Source organism: Anser brachyrhynchus (genome assembly GCF_964034855.1).
Source record: "Anser brachyrhynchus genome assembly, chromosome: 5".
Lineage (NCBI taxonomy): Eukaryota > Metazoa > Chordata > Aves > Anseriformes > Anatidae > Anser > Anser brachyrhynchus.
The window spans coordinates 5,439,150-5,458,747 of NC_137699.1; the positions used below are offsets into that span (position 1 = coordinate 5,439,150).

Sequence of the window (19,598 nt, forward strand, 5' to 3'; positions counted from 1 at the left end):
GAGGGTTAAAACGCGAAAGCCAGAGCCGGACGGAGGGGCGAGGCGACGCCGGAGGCACTCACCGATGAAGAGGATGGGGAAGGTGATGAAGAGCAGGAAGACGTGCGGCACCACGTTGAGCGCGTCCACGAAGCAGCCGTTGTTGAGCACGCCGTGGTCCACGTTGTAGGCGGTGGAGTTGCCCTCGTCGCCGCAGAAAGCCAGGGCCATGGCGGGACCCTGCGCGCAGCCCGCCGCCTCCTCCGCGCACATCCAGGCGGGGACGGCGCGGGCTGCCCGGCCGCGGCTCTGCCCGCACCTGACGGCGGCGGCCGCCGAGCGGCCCCGGCCCTGCCCTCACGGCCCGGCCCGCCCCGGCCCCGCCCCGCCGGCTCGCCCCTCCTCGGCCCGCCCACCTGGGCGGGCTCGGAGGACGCTGAGGCGGCCGGTGGGAGCTGTGGGTGCCGCGGGCCTCCGGCGCGGGGCTTTGCCCTTAGGCTCGGCGCCCCTCTCAGGGCTCCGGTCGGGCCCGGCCGGGCAGAGCCCTCGGAGGGACGGAGCCGTGTCTGAGCGGGCACTACGTCAGGGCTGACAGAAACTACAGACTGCAAAGAGTAAATCTGGTTTTAGCCTTGTCAGCTCGGCATTTTCTTCATTATGATGAAGATATTATTAGATTAAATCTTGTAAACAGCTGCAACCCTGTCCTCAACAGAAATTTCAGCATCATAACCAAAACAGCTACTACATTTATACTTTACCTTCTCCCCCCCATGATGAGTTCAAAACTAACTTTTTTTTCACTGAGTAGAAGTTGGACTCAGCTGAGCCAAGGCTAAACAAAAACTAAATAAATAACATCATTCTGGGGGATAATACTGAAAATAAAAATGCAGTGTGCTGTCTGCAACTGGCTCACGCTTCTAAGCATAGGTTGAGGAGATCCAGCATCTCCTATTGTATGTAGCCATGAAATGCTCAAGATTTTTATCCTGATGCTTTACCATGGAGTTCTTTCACTTCCAGTCACATTTATCAGTTGTTTAGCCGAGTAACTAATGTAACAGCCATATTATACAAACAGAAATGCAAAAAAAATAATCATAGAATGGTTAAGGTTGGAAAAGACCTTCAAGGTCATCTGGTCCAACCATCACCCTACTACCAATGTCAACCACTAAACCATGGCCCTAAGCACCAGGTCCAACCTTGCCTTGAACACCCCCAGGGATGGTGATGCCACCACCTCCCTGGGCAACCCATTCCAATGCCTGACTACTCTTTCTAAGAAGAAATGTCTCCTCATTTCCAACCTAAACCTCCCCGGCGCATCTTGAGGCCATTCCCTTTTGTCTTGTCGATAGTTATTTGTGAGAAGAGGCCGACCCCCAGCTCCCCACACCTTCCTTTCAGGCAGTTGTAGAGAGCAGTAAGGTCTGCCCTGAGCCTCCTCTTTTCCAGATTAAACAACCCCAGTTCCCTCAGCTGTTCCTCACAGGACTTGTGTTCCAGGCCCTTCACCAGCTTCGTAGCCCTTCTCTGGACACATTCCAGGGCCTCGGTGTCCTTCGTGTAGTGAGGGGCCCCAAACTGAACACAGTACTCGAGGTGTGGCCTCACCAGAGCAGAGCACAGGGTCTAGATACTACTGGTGTTGCTATACTTGGACCTGGTCTGCCCGCTGTGCCAGCTATGAAAGCTGCTGGGTCAGTCCTAGCTAGGTCCATACTTCAAATCCTATCAGTACAGATATTGGAGAAGTTCTGAAATCACAGGGCGTTATGCAGTGCTTAGAACCTACGGAAACTCTATGTGCATTTTATTTTTTTATAGCTTTTGAAAACTCAGACATTTACTAAGATCAACACACGTGAAATCGCACACTTTGTGCAGGGCACGGCCAGCCCCGAGCAGCACTGCCTCAGCAGCGACCCCGCCGGGCGGAGCGGCGCTGACAGGCCGCGGGGCCCGGCCCGCCTCAGCGGTGGCTCTGCGGGGCTGGACGGAGCGGGGCAGCCCGGGGCCGGCAGCCACCTGCACGCCGGCACCACGCAAGCTCCCGGTGTCCCCCGACACCCCGCACTCACTTTATTCTACTTCATTCAAAAGTACTTTCTCTAAATGATTTTGTAGGCCTATTAGAATCAGAATCATTAATGTTGGAAAAGACCTTCAAGATATCTGGTCCAACCATCACCCTACTGCCAATGTCATCCACTAAACCATGGCCCAAAGCACCAGGTCCAGTCTTGCCCCCAGGGATTGTGACGCCACCTGGGCAACCCATTCCAATGCCTGACTATTCTTTCTAAGAAGGAATGTCTCCTCATTTCCTACCTAAACCTCCCCTGGCAGAACTTGAGGCCATTCCCTTTTGTCTTGTCGATTGTTACCTGTGAGAAGAGGCCGACCCCCAGCTCCCCACACCTTCCTTTCAGGCAGTTGTAGAGAGCAATGAGGTCTCCACTGAGCCTTCTCTTCTCCAGACTAAACAACCCCAGTTCCCTCACCCACTCCTCACAGGACTTGTGTTCCAGGCCCTTCACCAGCTTCGTAGCCCTTCTCTGGACACAATCCAGGGCCTCAATGCCCTTCTTGTAGTGAGGGGCCCAAAACTGAACACAGCAGTCGAGGTGTGGCCTCACCAGAGCAGAGTACAGGGGAACAATCACCTCCCTGGTCCTGCTGGTTACACTATTCCTAATACAAGCCAGGATGCCGTTGGCCTTCTTGGCCACCTGGGCACGCTGACAGCTCAAGTTCAGGTGGCCATTGACCAACACCCCTAGATCCTTTTCTTCCACACAGTTTTCAAGCTACTCTGCCCCAAGCCTGTAGGGTTACATGGGGTTGTTGTGACCAGAGTACAGGACCTGGCACTTAGCCATGTTGAACCTCATCCCACTGGCCTCTTCCCATTGATCCAACCTGTCCAGGTCCCTCTGCAGGGCCTTCCTAGCCTCCGGCAGACTGACACTTCCCCTCAACTTGGTGTCGTCTGCAAATTTACTGAGGGTGCACTCACTTCCCTCATCTAAATCATCAATAAAGATATTACAGAGGGTGGGCCCCAACACCGACCCCTGGGGAACACCACTGGTGACTGGTCACCAGCTGGATTTCACTCCATTCACCACTGCTCTCTGGGCCTCGCCGCCCAGACAGTTTTAAACCCAGCAAAGAGCGTACCTGCCCAAGCCATGGGCCTCCAGCTTCTCCAGGAGAATACTGTGGGAGACCATGTCAAAGGCCTTGCTGAATTCTAGGTAGATTACATCAACAGCCTTTCCCTCATCCACCAGGTGGGTTACCTGGTTGTAGGAGGAGATGAGGTTGATCAGGCAGGACTTGCCTTTTATGAACCCATGCTGACTGGCCCTGCTCCCCAGGTTGTCCCTTACATGCTGTGTGATTGCATTCAAGATGATCTGTTCCATCACCTTTCCTGGCACCAAGGTCAGGCTGATAGGCCTGTAGTTCCCTGGGTCCTTCTTATGACCCTTCTTATAGATGGACATCACATTGGCAAGTCTCCTGTCATCTGGGACCTCTCCAGATAACCATGACCACTGATAGATGATGGAAAGCGACTCGGCAATCACATCCACCAGCTCCATGAACACCCTCGGGTGGATAAATGCCCATATATCCAGGCCTAACTCTTCAAAATGCAAAAGCTACATGTTGGCTCATCAGCATTATGTTCCTAGGGAAATGACGCAATAAATGTAAACATTTTCCCTTAGGGAACGTACAGTTTCCTTGTCTTTCTTTTAATGATCTAGCTGTGAATGCTCAACATAAAAGATAGACCATCTGATTTCTAAGACAGACAGCTCCACTAATAGACCTAAAAATTACTGTATTTTCATCATGCTGCTTTTATTGATCTTGCTGTCAGACAAGAGGGAAGAAAAAATAATTGTCTGCATGCAGCATATAGGGTCTTTTTGGGCTACAGCATTTTGATTAAGAATAATAATTAAAAGCCAAATCCCAAGCCAAATAATGTGTACATGTATTTTTAAATCATTTCAAACAAAGTTGCACCCACACTGGAAAGACTATAATTATTTTAAGTTTTGGATGAAACCCAATATATATCTCAGCTTCTGGTTAAGCTTATCTCTGTTATACTAACAGTTATTTAATAAATGAAACAGCATGTGCGTTTACATGCAGATAGTTTTTAAATTATGTGTATTTTAGTATTTCCTGAGGCCCTAAGCAATGCAAGGGCTCTGTATTACAGAGAAACAATTAGTTTCTCTTGACACTTTACGCTCTAGGGTGAAATGATGGGGTTAGATTTGGGGGGACAACTCATCATCACCTTCACTTTGGGGCTAGAGAGCTAAACACAGAAACTGAACGGTTTGCCGGAGTCTCCAAAGGAATGCAGGAACAGAACTCAGATCCCTAGCCTCTGCACTCTCTCTGAACCTTGAGATCATCTTCCTTTACTACAAGGTGTCAGTAACAATATTTTAAAAACATCCTTCTTGAACTACAAACCACGAGGAGACTCTATAGCTTAGAATTTGAAATGGTTTTCAAATGCAGCATAGATCAAGTAATTAGTATGGTAGTTAAGTATTTAATGGTTTCAAATCTAGGTCCTACAACAGATGTGCACCAACCGAAGAGCTAAAGGCATCAGAAATGTGTTGGCAACCTGAGCAGACAGGTGATGGATGAAATGGGGAAGAGTCTTGGATTACAATTAAGTACTTACGAAATACTGGGAAAAACAAACAAACAAACTAACAGTGACAAAAATCAAAACTTTTGGTAAACTGAAATTGGTAAACTGAAAATTCTTAGCAACAAACATGGATGTGCACACATACTCAAAAAAAATTAAATTTCTGAAAGGAGTGCTGCAATTTTGTGCCTGCTCTAACAACAGTGAAATCTAAGAATGGTGAATTTGGACTAATACTATTTTTGCTCACTTTAGCATCAAATGCCAATTTCTTTTACACTCACAAATAGTGAAAGAACTGTTGTTCACTGACTTCAGAAATTAGTTCTCAGAGTTTGATTTTTTTAAGGTTATATATGATTGCCTGTGGTGTCAATGGACTGGGGACCTGTCCTTAAGGGCATAGGAATGAAACAGAGCTGGCAGCTCTTTAAGGACACCCTTCTGAGAGTGCAAGAGCTCTCCATCCTCCAGCAGAAGAAATTGAGCAAAGGAGGCGGGTGACCGGCATGGCTGAGCAAGGATCTGCAGCTTAAACTGAGGGAGAACTGGCTTCCTCAGACACGGAAAAAGCTGAGGTACTCAATAAATGCTTTGCCTCAGTCTTCACTGGTGGTCAAGTTTCCTGTGTCTGTCAGGACCCTGAACATAGAGGAGAGGGTGAGAGGAGCAGATTCCGTCCCACTGTGAAAGTGGAACAAGTCTGGGACCATCTAAGGAAATTGGATGTGTATATAAGTCCATGGGGCCAGATGGTATATATCTCAGGGTGCTGAGAGAGATGGCTGATGTGGTTGCCGAGCCACTCTCCATCATATTTGAAAAATCATGGCTGTCGGGTGAAGTCCCTGGTGACTGGAAAAGGGGAAACATTACTCCCATTTTTAAGAAAGGGAGAAAGGAAGACCCAGGGAACTACAGGCTGGTGAGCCTCACCTCTGTGCCTGGGAAGATCATGGAGCACATCCTCCTGGAAGACATTTTAAGGCATGCACGAGATAAAGAGGTGATCCAAGACAGCCAGCATGGCTTCACCAAAGGCAGATCTTGCCTAACCAATCTGGTGGCCTTCTATGATGGAGTGACAATATCGGTGGACAAAAGAAGGGCGATGGATATCATCTACCTGGACTTGAGCAAAGCCTTTGATATAGTCCCTCACCAAATTCTCTCTACATTGGAAAGGTATGGATTTGTACTGTTTTGGTATGGATTTGGTACGTTTTGGTATGGAAATGTATGGATTTGGACTGTTAGGTGGGTAAAGAATTGGTTGGCTGGTCACAGCCAAAGTGTTGTGGTCAATGGTTCTATGTCTGGGTGGAGGCCAGTTAAAGTGATGTCCCTCAGGGCTCGGTCTTGGGACCGGTGCTCTTCAACATCTTTATCAATGACATAGACGACGGAATTGAGTGCACCCTCTGCAAGTTTGCAGATGGCACCAAGCTGGGAGGTGTAGTCAATACAATAGAGGGAAGGGACACCATCCGGAGGGACCTGGACAGGCTGGAGAAGTGGGCCCATGAGAACCTAATGAGGTTCAACAAGGCCAAGTGCAAAGGTGTTGCACTTGGGCTGGGGCAATCCCAGGTATTTATATAGACTGGGAGAAGAACTCAAGAGCAGCCCTGCGGAGAAGGACTTGCAGCCTGGAAGGCCAATTATGTCCTGGGCTGCATTAAAAAAGGGGTGGCCAGCAGGCAGAGGGAGGTGATTGTCCCCCTCTACTCTGCTCTTGTGAGACCCCCCCTGGAATACTGCATGCAGGCCTGCGGCCCCCAGCACAAGAAGTAATGTGGAGCTCTTGGAATGGGTCCAGAGAAGGGCCACAAAGATGATCAGAGGGCTGGAGCACCTCTCCTATATAGAAAGGTAGAGGGAACTGGGCTTGTTTAGCTTGGAGAAGAGAAAGCTCTGGGGAGACCTCATTGCAGCTTTCCAGTACTTGAAGGGAGTGTATAAACAGGAGGGGGAATGCCTGTTTACATGTGTTGATAGTGATAGGACAAGGGGGAATGGTTTTAAAGTAAGACGGGAGATTTAGGTTAGAAATTAGGAGGAAGTTTTTCACTCAGATGGTGGTGAGGCACTGTAACAGGTTGTCCAGAGAGGTTGTGCATGCCCCATCCCTGAAGGCATTCAAGGTCAGGCTGGATGCAGCTCTGGGCAGCCTGCTCTAGTGGTTGGTAACGCTGCCCAGAGCAGGGGGGTTGAACCTAGATGATCTTTAAGGTCCTTTTCAACCCAGGCCATTCTATGATTCTGTGATTCTGTGACTGAATCTACTTAGCCTAAGTATCTTTCTTAGTCCCATGTCCATTGAGCTTTGGAGCAGGTTACAGAGGAATGTGTTGCTTCTCAAAGTTACAATTTTGTGAAACTGTGTGAGCAGAAGTATTTCTCCAAGTACAGAAAAGGCAAAGGAACAAGAGACCAAGAGGTAGACAAGTGTATTTATGAAAAATCCAAACCTAGACCATAGGCCTACCGTGTTGTCATGCACATTGCAAATGCAACTTTATTTTTCAAAAAAAATCCCATTAGACCTTCCCCCTCCTTTTCTGCCTATTTCGACACTACAAGAAGTCAGTTTTCTACTTCATGCTTTCAACACATCTATTAGAAATGAGAAATCAAGTTAGATCTTGGCAGCAACCAGCATATTCAGTAGGTGTCTGGAAATACTTTGGAAGCACCTTGATTATTTGAATCCCAGACAGACGTGGCAATACTTTCAATTAAAGGAAAAATATGGTTTTATGCTTGCCCTGGAATTTGAATTTGTCTGCAAGATGCAGACAGGTATTGTTTTTTTTTTGCAGTTAATTATTGACACTTTAGAATTTAAAACTTAATAGTTTTCAACCATTAAAGTGATAGTTGTTTTTAACAAATGAGAATACTCATTGGAGAGACAGCTTTCCCTTCTCTTTCCTACCTTTGTCATTTGTTTCATGCTTCTCTTATTCAGCTGGTTTGCAATGTCCTCTCTTTGTCAACGCTGCTATGTAGCAGAAGTGGTCTAGCCCTAAAAATTGTGCTTTACAATTTCAGAACATTGTGCGGACTTTTGCTTTTGTTTGCATTTAGAAACAGATACAAAAGAAAAAAAAAACTTTTGAAAGTTCTGAGTCCATATTTGAAATTAGTTAGTTAGGCATAGAAGTTTCAGCATCAGGCAGCAAAGTTTTAGTTTTTGTGTGTTTCAAAGGCCTAAATGGGACCAAGTATCAAGAGGAAATCTTAATCAGAAAAACCTAATTACAACAAGTCCTTATTGTGAATTCAGAATCTGCTAAACAAGATGTATTGATCTATGACTCCTGTTTGCTATTAAATTATGCTCTTAAAAATAGAGAAGAAAAATGATTTACATTCATAGGATGAAACTACCAATCCCTTTCACAAGGGCATTTGGAAAGGTTAAGAAGGGGAAAAAAAAATGGAGAAAATTGCCACCAGAGAAAACTGTTACATTATTCTTGTGGAACAAAGAACTCCATTCTATTATTTCATAGAAGATACCATTTAACAAAGCAAATGAAATTGTAAAAATTGTCTAAGTTACTGCTATTAAAAATAGTGTAATTGGCATAATAGTATAGTGCAGAAGTTCACAGAAACGACTGTTTTTCCCTAAATAAACCTTATTAATTTTTATTTACTGGCCGGCATTAAAAATGAAGAAAGAATGTATGAGTAAGCAGATCTATCTCAGAATGAAAACAAAACACAAGCTTTGTTGGACAATGAGCTTCAAACGTTAGGGAAATACTCAGATATGTGTTTTATAACAGCTTATTTTTAAGCGTATGCCACGAAGTTCCATTTAAATTACTGAATGGGCACTCTCCTGCACCCACTTGTTACATCACCAAAACCAGTGGTGTACATATTACTGACTCAAACATTCATTTCGTTTCCCATCTTTTACATGGCAAGGACAGTTAACACTACTTCTCTCCATCTGATCTTCACAGAATGCCACTCTCCTTTACCGATTGTTTAGGAAGCCATATTATATTATTGCAGTACAACACACGCAAGACCTTCGATACTCTTCCAGCATCTTGTAGCTGTAGGTAGCTACACACATGACCTGCATCAAGTTGTTTTATGAAGCATGTTGGCCAACATACAACAGAACGTTCAAGCAGTTCTACTTGCTTTGAACAAACTCCTCAGCTGAAAGCCAGCTTCCCGGTTTGACGTAGTCAGTGCAGTGCTGACTTCGCAATAGCACATGCCACTCAAAACCTGGGAAAATGCTTGCTCTTCTCTTCACTTATTCTGCTTCAAAGTGTTAAGCAAACACTCATGCATTTGGCAATACCTGACAAAGTGCATGGTGAATCAACAGAACAGCTGCAGGGTATTTCCCTTACTAGCATGACGTAAGGCTACACCTGATGCTCCACTGCCTTCCTTTATCACCAGGGTTCCTTACAGCAGGGAGGACAATATTCTATGCAGTGCAGTGCTTTCCCTGAGTGACAGTACTCTGCATTTTGCTCTCATGAGGCAGAGAAAGCAGTCTCACTCTTCAATTTTTTCGCTATCATGGTCATCCACTTCTCATTCCAAAAAAACAGCCAACGTTTTCAATAAAAGGTTTGCTTTTCCTGTTACCTGCCCACTTCTTTACTCCACCTACCGCTCTGATTCTTCCTGTACCGTTTTTTGGAGGGTAACCAAGTACCTCAGCTTCAGTTAGCGTGGTTGGTTCTCAACACTTGAAAATATTTTAAGTTGAGCTGAAAAATACTGAAGCTGATGTAAGTGTAGAAGTTCCACACGGTCTCATTGATCACATTGTACCTTATTTTCCAGCATTTAAACAGTTAATATTTTTAGTTGTCCTTGTATTGTACTTGTAGTACAAGCGTTGTGTTTTCCTCAGGAGAATAAGTTTAGTGCCGTGAAGTAACTCATGCCAATAAACAACTCACGTACTGGCTCTAATGTGGTATTCTTTAGTAAATGTTATTTTAGTTACTGATTTAGTTAAGCGCCTTTGTGATGCTTGTATATAAAAGATTTTTTTTGCCTGTTTATACTACAAGAATCACATGCACTAACAAATAAATACATAAGCAGTGTTAATTTCTGAAAGATAATAGGGCTAAAAGTCACTGGCCTTTCTAGGAACTCTTCCAAACCCAGAAACTACTCTGAATTGTTTTTTAAAGATTTTAGAAGACAAAATGAAGCTACCCTCTTTACTTTTTAGACTAGAAAACACTTTTTTTTTTGTTACACACACTCAAGTTGTAGTTAGTAGTTTTGTTTATCTACCACCTGGGAATTGGCCTGGGTTATCCTAGATTTATCCAGTAAAACTGACACAACGATCAGAGAAAAACTTAGACCTATTGATTCAGACTAGGGTTTGGAATAGCTCTTGTGCTGCTATTTGACAAATGTGCGAGAAAATAATGAAAAGAAAAAGGGTTGCATTGCAGTTTAATGAGCTTTTGCACTACAATATTTTCTTCTATTCACTTTGAATATACTGCAGTATGGCATTTATTCTAGCCCTTAAAACAGCAACAAATCACATTGTGGATTTGTTTAAATAAATCACAAGTATGCACAGAAAAGCTTGATCCTGTAAAGCCAAGACTTTATTCCCTGCTGTGTTTTATCATACCACTAATTAATTGCCAAGGGCCTACAAGTCATATTTCAGAAAGCCTTCCTCTTCAGTTCAGCCCAAATGCAGACTACATTTTGTATTTTAAAAGCCTCGAGGGAGTTAAACAGTACAAAAAAAAATATTACTTTTTAGTTAGTAATTTAACTCCCAAGCTAATAAGAATCTTTCCTATTGTTTTGCATTTTTTCCATGAAGATTTTGTGTGTCCAGAGAAGGGCTATGAAGCTGGTGAAGGGCCTGGAACACAAGTCCTGTGAGGAACAGCTGAGGGAACTGGGGTTGTTTAATCTGGAAAAGAGGAGGCTCAGGGCAGACCTTACTGCTCTCTACAACTGCCTGAAAGGAAGGTGTGGGGAGCTGGGGGTCGGCCTCTTCTCACAAATAACTATCGACAAGACAAAAGGGAATGGCCTCAAGCTGTGCCAGGGGTGGTTTAGGTGGGAAATGAGGAGACATTTCTTCTTAGAAGGAGTAGTCAGGCATTGGAACGGGTTGCCCAGGGAGGTGGTGGCGTCACCATCCCTGGGGGTATTCAAGGCAAGATTGGACCTGGTGCTTAGGGCCATGGTTTAGTGGGTGACATTGGTAGTAGGGTGATCGTTGGACCAGATGACCTTGAAGGTCTTTTCCAACCTTAATCATTCTATGATTTTAAACTGAAGCTCATTATTTCTTGGAGTAATACATTTTGATTATGCGTAGCAAAGCACTGTACCTATACCCATAGGTTTGGAGGCTTTGCATGGAAGTAACTGTGCTCTGTGTCAGTCTTACCTGGCAGCAAAGTCCTGGGTGTCCTCACTTATGCCAAATGGTTCCACAGGCTCAGCCATCAAATCAGCCAGAGATCTCTGCTTTGGATAGGGAATCTTCATGCTCTCTGTCTTTTGAGAGGATTAAGTGTTTTTTGTCAAAGAGAAAAAGATAACTTTGAAGAAATGATAGCTTCAAAACTTCCCTCTGTTAATGAATCTTGGTACTACTTTCTGCCCTCAATGGCGGGAAAAAATAATTTTTGCCATTAAATGTCCATAGATCCTGCCCACAAATTTATAAAAAGCTTGAATATCAAACCCTTAAATCAGTGTACACTAACAATACTAAAATTGGGCAAAAAACATGCAGCATCAAGGGAGATAAAACTATTTGCATATTTGGGTCACATTCAATCACTATTTTTTTTGCCAAAACAAAGAGGAAAGGAATCTAAATATAGAGTGTTTTGTTTTGTTTTTGAGGGAGTGTAATAAATGAATCTTTTCATTCAGTAACATTTCCCTCCCCACCTGGGATTTCACATTTTTCTGTGGAAAAACGAACATTTTCTTTTCACATTCACTCCCACTGATTCCGTTAAGCAGTCCAGCCACTGAACTAGAAAAAAAAATTGTAGTCCACACCTAGGATTTGTCCTTGTGTGACAGGAAAACAAACTGCCATCTGACAGACATGCTCAGTGGCCCCCTAGAGTTCCTGAGAAGAGGATTAGTTCATTCGAGAATTAAACACCAACTTTGCAGCAGAACTCCACTTCAACTGCACCAAAAAGCCCCACAAACTGCTAGAAAAAAGCAGCTCAACATGCCCAAAAATGGAAACCGTGTGAGGACCATGGGGAAAGAAAATTGGCAGGATGCTTCCATTAATAGAAGTCAACAATAAATTAAAGCAACAATATAGATATCTCCATACAGCAAACAACCGACTCCTCACAGGGTTGTTCCTTGAAAAATTTAATTTTGGAGCTTCTAACTAATGATGGGTTCTACAGCAAAACTCTGGAATTCTGTGCTGTAATTCTGGAAACTACAAGGCCCTGAGAAGTGAACTTTAAGTAGATGACACTTTTTCTAATACAACTGGGTATCACATTTAAAGTCAAAAAGAAGGAAGAGAGAAAAAGACAATTCCCGTGAGTTTACAAGAAAATTCTTACAGCAGCAGCAGCTTCAAATACATGGAAAATCAAAGCCAGAACTGCAGTTGTACTGCCATTATGTCCAGCTGGGACATGAGGAAATGTTGTGTAGCAGGCTCACACGCAGGATTGGCTGTTGATTGGGATGGGGTCTCTTCCAGGCTGCTACAGCTGAGCAATAGGACCAGTAGAAACATCTACCAGATTCACAGCAGTACTACGGCAACATGAAGCTCACGCCAGTGCTTTACAAAGGACAGCTACTCTTTGCATGAAGATGAAGCAAGAAAAAGCAACGGCCCAGCATGTAACATTATGACAAGCCTGGGGCACTGCTTTTAGTATGCAGAAAAATGGCTTCAGTCAGAGGGACACAGCTTCCTGTCCATGATCAGCAAATAGCTCATCCATTGGAGTCCCTTGGCAATGCCAGAGAAACCTCAGCTGTTCAAGCTAATGCCATAGATCTTTCATGCCATGAGTAACACAAAGGACTTACCTCAGAGAATGATCCTGCCATGATATGTTGAACTCGTGCTCAGGTATTTACATAGACTGGGAGAAGAACTCAAGAGTAGCCCTGCGGAGGACTTGGGGGTCCTGATGGATGAGAAGCTGGACATGAGCTGGCAGTGCATGCTTGCAGCCTGGAAGGCCAACTATGTCCTGGGCTGCATTAAAAAAGGGGTGGCCAGCAGGCAGAGGGAGGTGATTGTCCCCCTCTACTCTGCTCTTGTGAGACCCCCTGGAATACTGCGTGCAGGCCTGGGGCCCCCAGCACAAGAAGGATGTGGAGCTCTTGGAATGGGTCCAGAGAAGGGCCGCTAAGATGATCAGAGGGCTGCAGCACCTCTCCTAACGGTTCCTACAACACATTGAAGATAATTTTCTGACACAAGTGGTGGAGGGGCTGACGAGGCAGGGGGTGCTTCTGGACCTTGTTGTTACCAACAGGGATGGGCTTGTTAGGGATGTGAAGGCTGGGGGAAGCTTGGGATGCAGCGACCATGAGATGGTGGAGTTCAAGATGGAACTTGGTGGAAGAAGTAAGGCAAAAAGTAGGATTGCTACCCTGGACTTTCGGAGAGCCAACTTCGACCTCTTCCAGGACCTACTTGGGAGTATCTCATGGGCTAGATTGCTAGAAGGCAAGGGTGCTTGTGAGAGCTGGGCAACATTTAAACAGCACTTCTTCCAAGCTCAGGATCGGTGGTGCATCCCTAAGAGTAGGAAATTGGGGAAGGGGGGCAGGAGACCTGCATAGATGAGCAAGAAACTCATCGAGAAGATCAAAAGGAAGAAGGTCTATGAAATGTGGAAAAAGGGTCTGTCCCCTTGGGAGGAGTATAGGAGTGTTGTCAGGGTCTGCAGGGATGCGATGAGGAAGGCTAAAGCCCACCTGGAGATGAAGCTGGCAAAGGAGATAAAGGATAATAAGGTTTTGTTTTAAGTATGTAAACATTAAAAGGAAGACTACGGATAATGTGGGTCCCCTGCTGGATGAGGGGGGTGTCCTGGTAACGGGGGATGCTGAGAAGGTGGAGATAATGAATGCTTTCTTTGCTTCGGTCTTTGCTTCACAGACTACCTCCCGGGACTCCTGGACCCTGGAGAAAGAGTCTGGGAAATGGAGAGCTCCCCCCTGGTTGACGAGGGAGTGGTTCGGGAGTGTCTGAGTGGGGTCAATGCACACAAATCCATGGGCTCTGATGGAATGCATCCACATGTGCTGAGGGAGCTGGCAGAGGTGATCGCCAAACAGTTCTCTATCATCTTTGAAAGGTCTTGGAGAACAGGAGAGGTGCCTGAGGTCTGGAGGATAGCCAATGTCACTCCGGTCTTCAAAAAGGGCAAGAAGGAGGATCCAGGAAACTACAGGCCAGTCAGTCTCACCTCTGTCCCTGGAAAGGTGTTGGAACGGCTTGTTCTGGATGCCATCTCCAAGCAATTGGAAGAGAAGAAGGTTATGAGTAGTCAGCATGGATTCACCAAGGGGAAATCGTGCTCGACCAACCTCATTGCCTTCTGTGATGGCATCACCAGCTGGGTAGATGGGGAGAGAACAGTGGTTGTCATCTACCTTGACTTCAGCAAGGCTTTTGATACTGTCTCCCACGACATCCTGATAGCAAAGTTGAGAAAGTGTGGGATAGACGAGTGGACAGTAAGGTGGGTTGAGAACTGGCTGACTGGCTGAGCTCAGAGGGTGGTGATCAGTGGCGCAGAGTCTGGCTGGAGACCTGTGACTAGCGATGTTTCCCAGGGGCTGGTGCTGGGTCTGGAGTTGTTCGACATCTTCATCGACAACCTTGATGAGGGAATAGTGTCCACCCTCAGCAAGTACACTGATGATACAAAGTTGGGAGGAGTGGCCGACAGGCCAGAAGGCTGTGCTGCCATTCAGCGAGACCTGGACAGGCTGGAGAGAGGGGCAGGAAGAAACCAAATGAGGTTTAACAAGAGCAAGTGTAGAGTCCTGCACCTGGGAAGGAACAGCTGCACGTATCGGTACAGGCTGGGGGACGACCTGCTGGAGAGGAGCTCTGCGGAGAAGGACCTGGGGGTCCTGGTAGACAACAGGTTGGCCATGAGCCAGCAGTGTGCCCTGGTGGCCAAGAGGGCCAATGGGATCCTGGCGTGCATTAAAAGGAGCGTGGTCAGCAGGTCAAGGGAGATAAACCTCCCCCTCTACTCTGCCCTGGTCAGGCCTCAGCTGGAGTACTGTGTCCAGTTCTGGGCTTCCCAGTACAGAAAAGACAGGGCTCTCCTGGAAAGAGTCCAGCGGAGGGCAACAAAGATGATACAGGGCCTGGAGCATCTCCCCTATGAGGAAAGGCTGAAAGACCTGGGTCTGTTCAGCCTTGAGAGAAGAAGACTAAGGGGGGATCTTATCAATGTTTATAAGTACCTGAAGTGTGGGAGACAGGGGGATTTGGCCAACCTCTTTTCAGTGGTTCGTGGGGACAGGACAAGGGGCAATGGCTGCAAAAATGGAGCACAGGAAGTTCTGCACCAACATGCGAAAGAACTTCTTGGTGAGGGTGACGAAGCACTGGAACAGGCTGCCCAGGGAGGTTGTGGAGTCTCCTTCTCTGGACGCCTGGACGCCTACCTTCTCCCATCTGGACGCCTACCTGGGCAACCTGCTCTAGGGAACCTGCTTTGGCAGGGGGGTTGGATCCGATCATCTCTCGAGGTCCCTTCCAACCCCTACAATTCTGTGATTCTGTGACTCCTATGAAGAAAGGTAGAGGGAATGGGGCTTGTTTAGCTTGGAGAAGAGAAAGCTCTGGGGAGACCTCATTGCGGCCTTCCAGTACTTGAAGGGAGTGTATAAACAGGAGGGGGAATGCCTGTTTACATGTGTTGATAGTGATAGGACAAGGGGGAATGGTTTTAAAGTAAGACAGGGGAGATTTAGGTTAGAAAGTAGGAGGAAGTTTTTCACTCAGATGGTGGTGAGGCACTGTTAACAGGTTGTCCAGAGAGGTTGTGCATGCCCCATCCCTGAAGGCATTCAAGGTCAGGCTGGATGCAGCTCTGGGCAGCCTGCTCTAGTGGTTGGTAACGCTGCCCAGAGCAGGGGGGTTGAAACTAGATGATCTTTAAGGTCCTTTTCAACCCAGGCCATTCTATGATTCTAATACAGTGCCAGGTACCTCTCAGCCTAGTCCATTGCTCCTCAGTAGGCACCTGGTCAGCTGCATGCGGGCACAAATGCTTTGCCTTCCTACTTGATATCACTTACAAGCATGTCATAACCATCTATACAGGGCACAATTCCCAGGCTGTAATCTTCCTTCTTATTTGAAATCATTCCCAATTCTTTCTTTTTCTTGTGGTTGTAAGTAGCCTGTCTCGGAATGCTTTCGCCAGGCTATATTTGTCTTTTGTGATAAGAAGGCAATGTAAGAGTGGAAACTTTCTGCATGTCTTCCTTTTAGCAGTCCAAATGTGAAGGGGGATGTCATGCACTGAAACTCAGCAATCATCTACAGTCTGATTTTCATCTACAGAGAAGCAGCAATAAAGTGAGCAAAAGAAGAACAACCACATCCAGCTGGAGAGCACCGATAAGCAATTATTTTCTCACATGTGCCCAGGACACATCCTCAGCACAAGCTCAGTGTAATTGACTAGAACAAGGAACAGATTTCTACATATTCCCAATCCACAAACTGTCCATGGCTTCTTTAACAGTTGCAAACCTGCCTAGCCTATGCTATAGGATATCACCACATCTTAAAAGAGCACTGGCCATTTCCTCGTCTACTTGCATTTCTGGGACATGAAGGCTAAAGATACTGCCAGTTGAAGAATGGCTCATGCTAGAATTAGATTAAAACTCTGCCCTCACCAACTGCTTGGCAACACAGCTCACTACACTGATCACTGCCCCATGATTAAGAGAATACATCAACAATGAGTAAGGAATAGTTGAGATTCAATCCTTGATTATAATTTGCTTTCTAGCAAAATGGTGACATGCCTCATATAAGTCACTTGCATTGTCCTAGAGTAAGGAAGGGGAAGTGTTTTGTTCCTTTGTGTCATTTATAGAGCTGGGCGCTTTTCTCCATTTAGATACTATGCTGTTTCAAACATGTCTGTTCATTTACAAATAGGTTTAGATACACCATTAGAAAAGGCATCACTTGCTAATTATATGATTGAGAAGCTATGGCATTCTTAAATCATTCCACTAACACAACAGAAAACATTTCTCTGCATCTGTTTTTGTCTGGCTAGAGGTATGAAATGTGAATGTTCACATAGCTTTAAAAAAAAAATAAAATACAGCTTGACTGCAACAATGCAATGTAGAATAAAATTACGAGTAAGCCAGGCAACTTAATACATTCAAACGGCTTTGGCCTGTGAACTATCCAACCACAAAATATGCTCACACACTCCATTTTAATCTCTTTTATGAGTATTAAACCAAAATTGTTGCAATCATGTTATCTATTTGAAGAGGAAGAACAACCTTACAAGATCACATTGTACCCACCTGTTAATACTGAAATCACTGTTGAGATTTATGTTGGATAGACTTGTTTCTGAGGATGTTCTCTCAGTCTCGACTTTATTTTTATCTTTGTCATTCACAGCTAGTGTCAGACCACAGCATGCCACATGCACTGACTTATTTATAAGAATGTTTATTTCTTGGAAAATGGAAAATTTGCACATACCCAGATGCATGAGCTATGTTATGGGGAAGCTGCCTTCCCCTGTGTGAAGAAAAAGAAACCTGGAGTCAGGAGCACAATGAACACACCTCAATCACCTCAGTTTCTTCTATTCCCTTAACCAACTACCACACCTCTATGAAGGGTTTGCTGTCTATTATAAGTGACTGCTCTGAACTGGAATAATCTCATCCAGCTTGAAGAGCTCTTCAGTTCTTCATTCCTGCTATGCGTGTCACTCCTGTGCTCTAAGACCCAGCTGTCTGACTTTCACTAAGGAACAGTACGCAATTCCTTCTGTCTTACCTGGTTGATAACTTCACATTTAGGGATCTGCTTAACCATAGTTCTTTCTGAATAATGAAAATGGAAAATGCAGCTCTCCTCCTCTCTCTTTCTCTTTTCCCCCTGGCTGTTGGAACTGCTACTGATCCGACAGTGTTCTTGGTTCTCTCTCCTCTGAAAATTTTAATTTTTACACTGGGAAATAAGGGTTACAAAAAAACAACAAACACTGTTACTTGAAAAACTTAGTTTCAAAGAATAACTTTCAAAAGCTATTTCATCCTATCAAGCAAATAGTTACCACAAGAGTTTGATCAAAGCTTAATTTTGGTGCCTTCGTAACAGTGGGTACATTTTCCCTCTGTTCTTATTTACGCTCTCTCTGCTGAGTGGCAGTAACACTCCAAAGCCTCGAGCTGTTTGCCAGCATCAACATCGAATCTCGGTACCCCTCTTGCTACAGCATCTACAGCAGCTTAGGGGAAAGAGAGAGGGAAGAGAACAAAGTCAGATAAAAGTAACTTGAAGCTTTTGAGAGGGTTAGTGAGAAGGTCTACATGAAGAATAACTCTTAGCATCTTTCTTCTCACTTCCCTATTGTTTAGAAAAGTCCTTGACCTTAGAGAAGTTGCCTGATTTCCATCTGTACTCAGCATATGCTGGATGGTCTTGGTTTCTTTCTCCCAAACTTTGTTTTAAGCACCATATAAACAAAACTGCTATAGCTGTTTAAAAGTAATGAGTTCTACTGATGTCTGGAAGAGAAAAGGTGAGAAAAGATAAGAGGAGGTCAAGCTAGAAGAAAAGGCAGCAGGAGTTGGAAGAAGGAACAGCTTTTGAAGATTTTTTGAGAAAATGAAAAGGGACTTAAATTCAATATGAATACTAAAACCTCAGCATTAACAATAAAAACTTTCCATAATAAGCATCTCCAGGGATAAAGCATCCTTTGGAGTTTGACTTCAGGCCCCAATCCAGCAAAGTACTTAAGCCTGTGAGTAGCATTATTGAACTCAACCTATGTCAATGGGATTGGCTCATGCTTAAGTGTAAGCATGTACTTAAGTGCTTTGCTGGATCAGAGCCATGCTTGTTTGAGGCTATAGTTACCTTATACATGGGAATTATCTATCAAGCACAATTACCTTTCAAATGGGTAAGGGATATCCAGTGCTAATCATGCAGCAGATTTTGTGATACTGGGTGAAGCAGCTATCTGAAGTTCAGACAACATTTTTTCCATGTAGATACTCTGAGTTGAACACTAGCTGCTTGTACTTAAGTATCCAAGAACGGCCAGGCTGCAAAGTACTTGATAGAAATTAATTCCTTTAAACTTAATTCCAGTGGTTGTTACACCAAGTTTAGTGCCTTTGTTCGACATCATCATCATCCAGTATAACAGCCCTGAGAACATTATTATTTTCAAGTTTTTTTTTTTTTTTTTTTTTTTTAAACTATGATCTTCTGAAAGCTGAACATGCTTCCAATTTCAGATGGTTCCTTTCTAGGGAACAGAAATCTTATCAATTGCTTTACATGCGTCTGTCTCCCCTTCATCTTACGTACTTTCAGGAAAGATCAAAAATAACCCTAGCTACCTTATTTTAAATACACATGGGGCCCCTGGGTTCCACCAAAGAGCTGTATCCTCCAATAATGCAGGAATCAGAGATGTAGTAATAGAGGAAGAAGTATTCCACAGCAGAGGCCCATACATAGGAAAAAAAAAATCCCCTGAGAACAAGAACAATAGTGAAAGAAAGTGGCAGAAAAACAGTGGAGGACAATTTCAGTATCACAATCAAACCCTCATTCACACTGATACAGTTATCAGGGGGTGGAAGGTGTCTAAGAGTTTCA

General features: G+C 44.7%; 1 protein-coding gene across 1 annotated transcript in view; it reads right to left on the reverse strand.

The window, feature by feature from the left end:
• ABCC8 (ATP binding cassette subfamily C member 8) overlaps nucleotides 1-1,279 on the reverse strand; it is a 77,440-nt gene extending 76,161 nt beyond the window's left edge. The window contains exon 1 of the mRNA XM_080595758.1: nucleotides 63-1,279. Within this exon, the coding sequence (XP_080451884.1) occupies nucleotides 63-252 (190 nt within the window). The 5' untranslated portion in view covers nucleotides 253-1,279. The remainder of the gene's footprint in view (nucleotides 1-62) is intronic.
• Nucleotides 1,280-19,598: the final 18,319 nt, after the last annotated feature.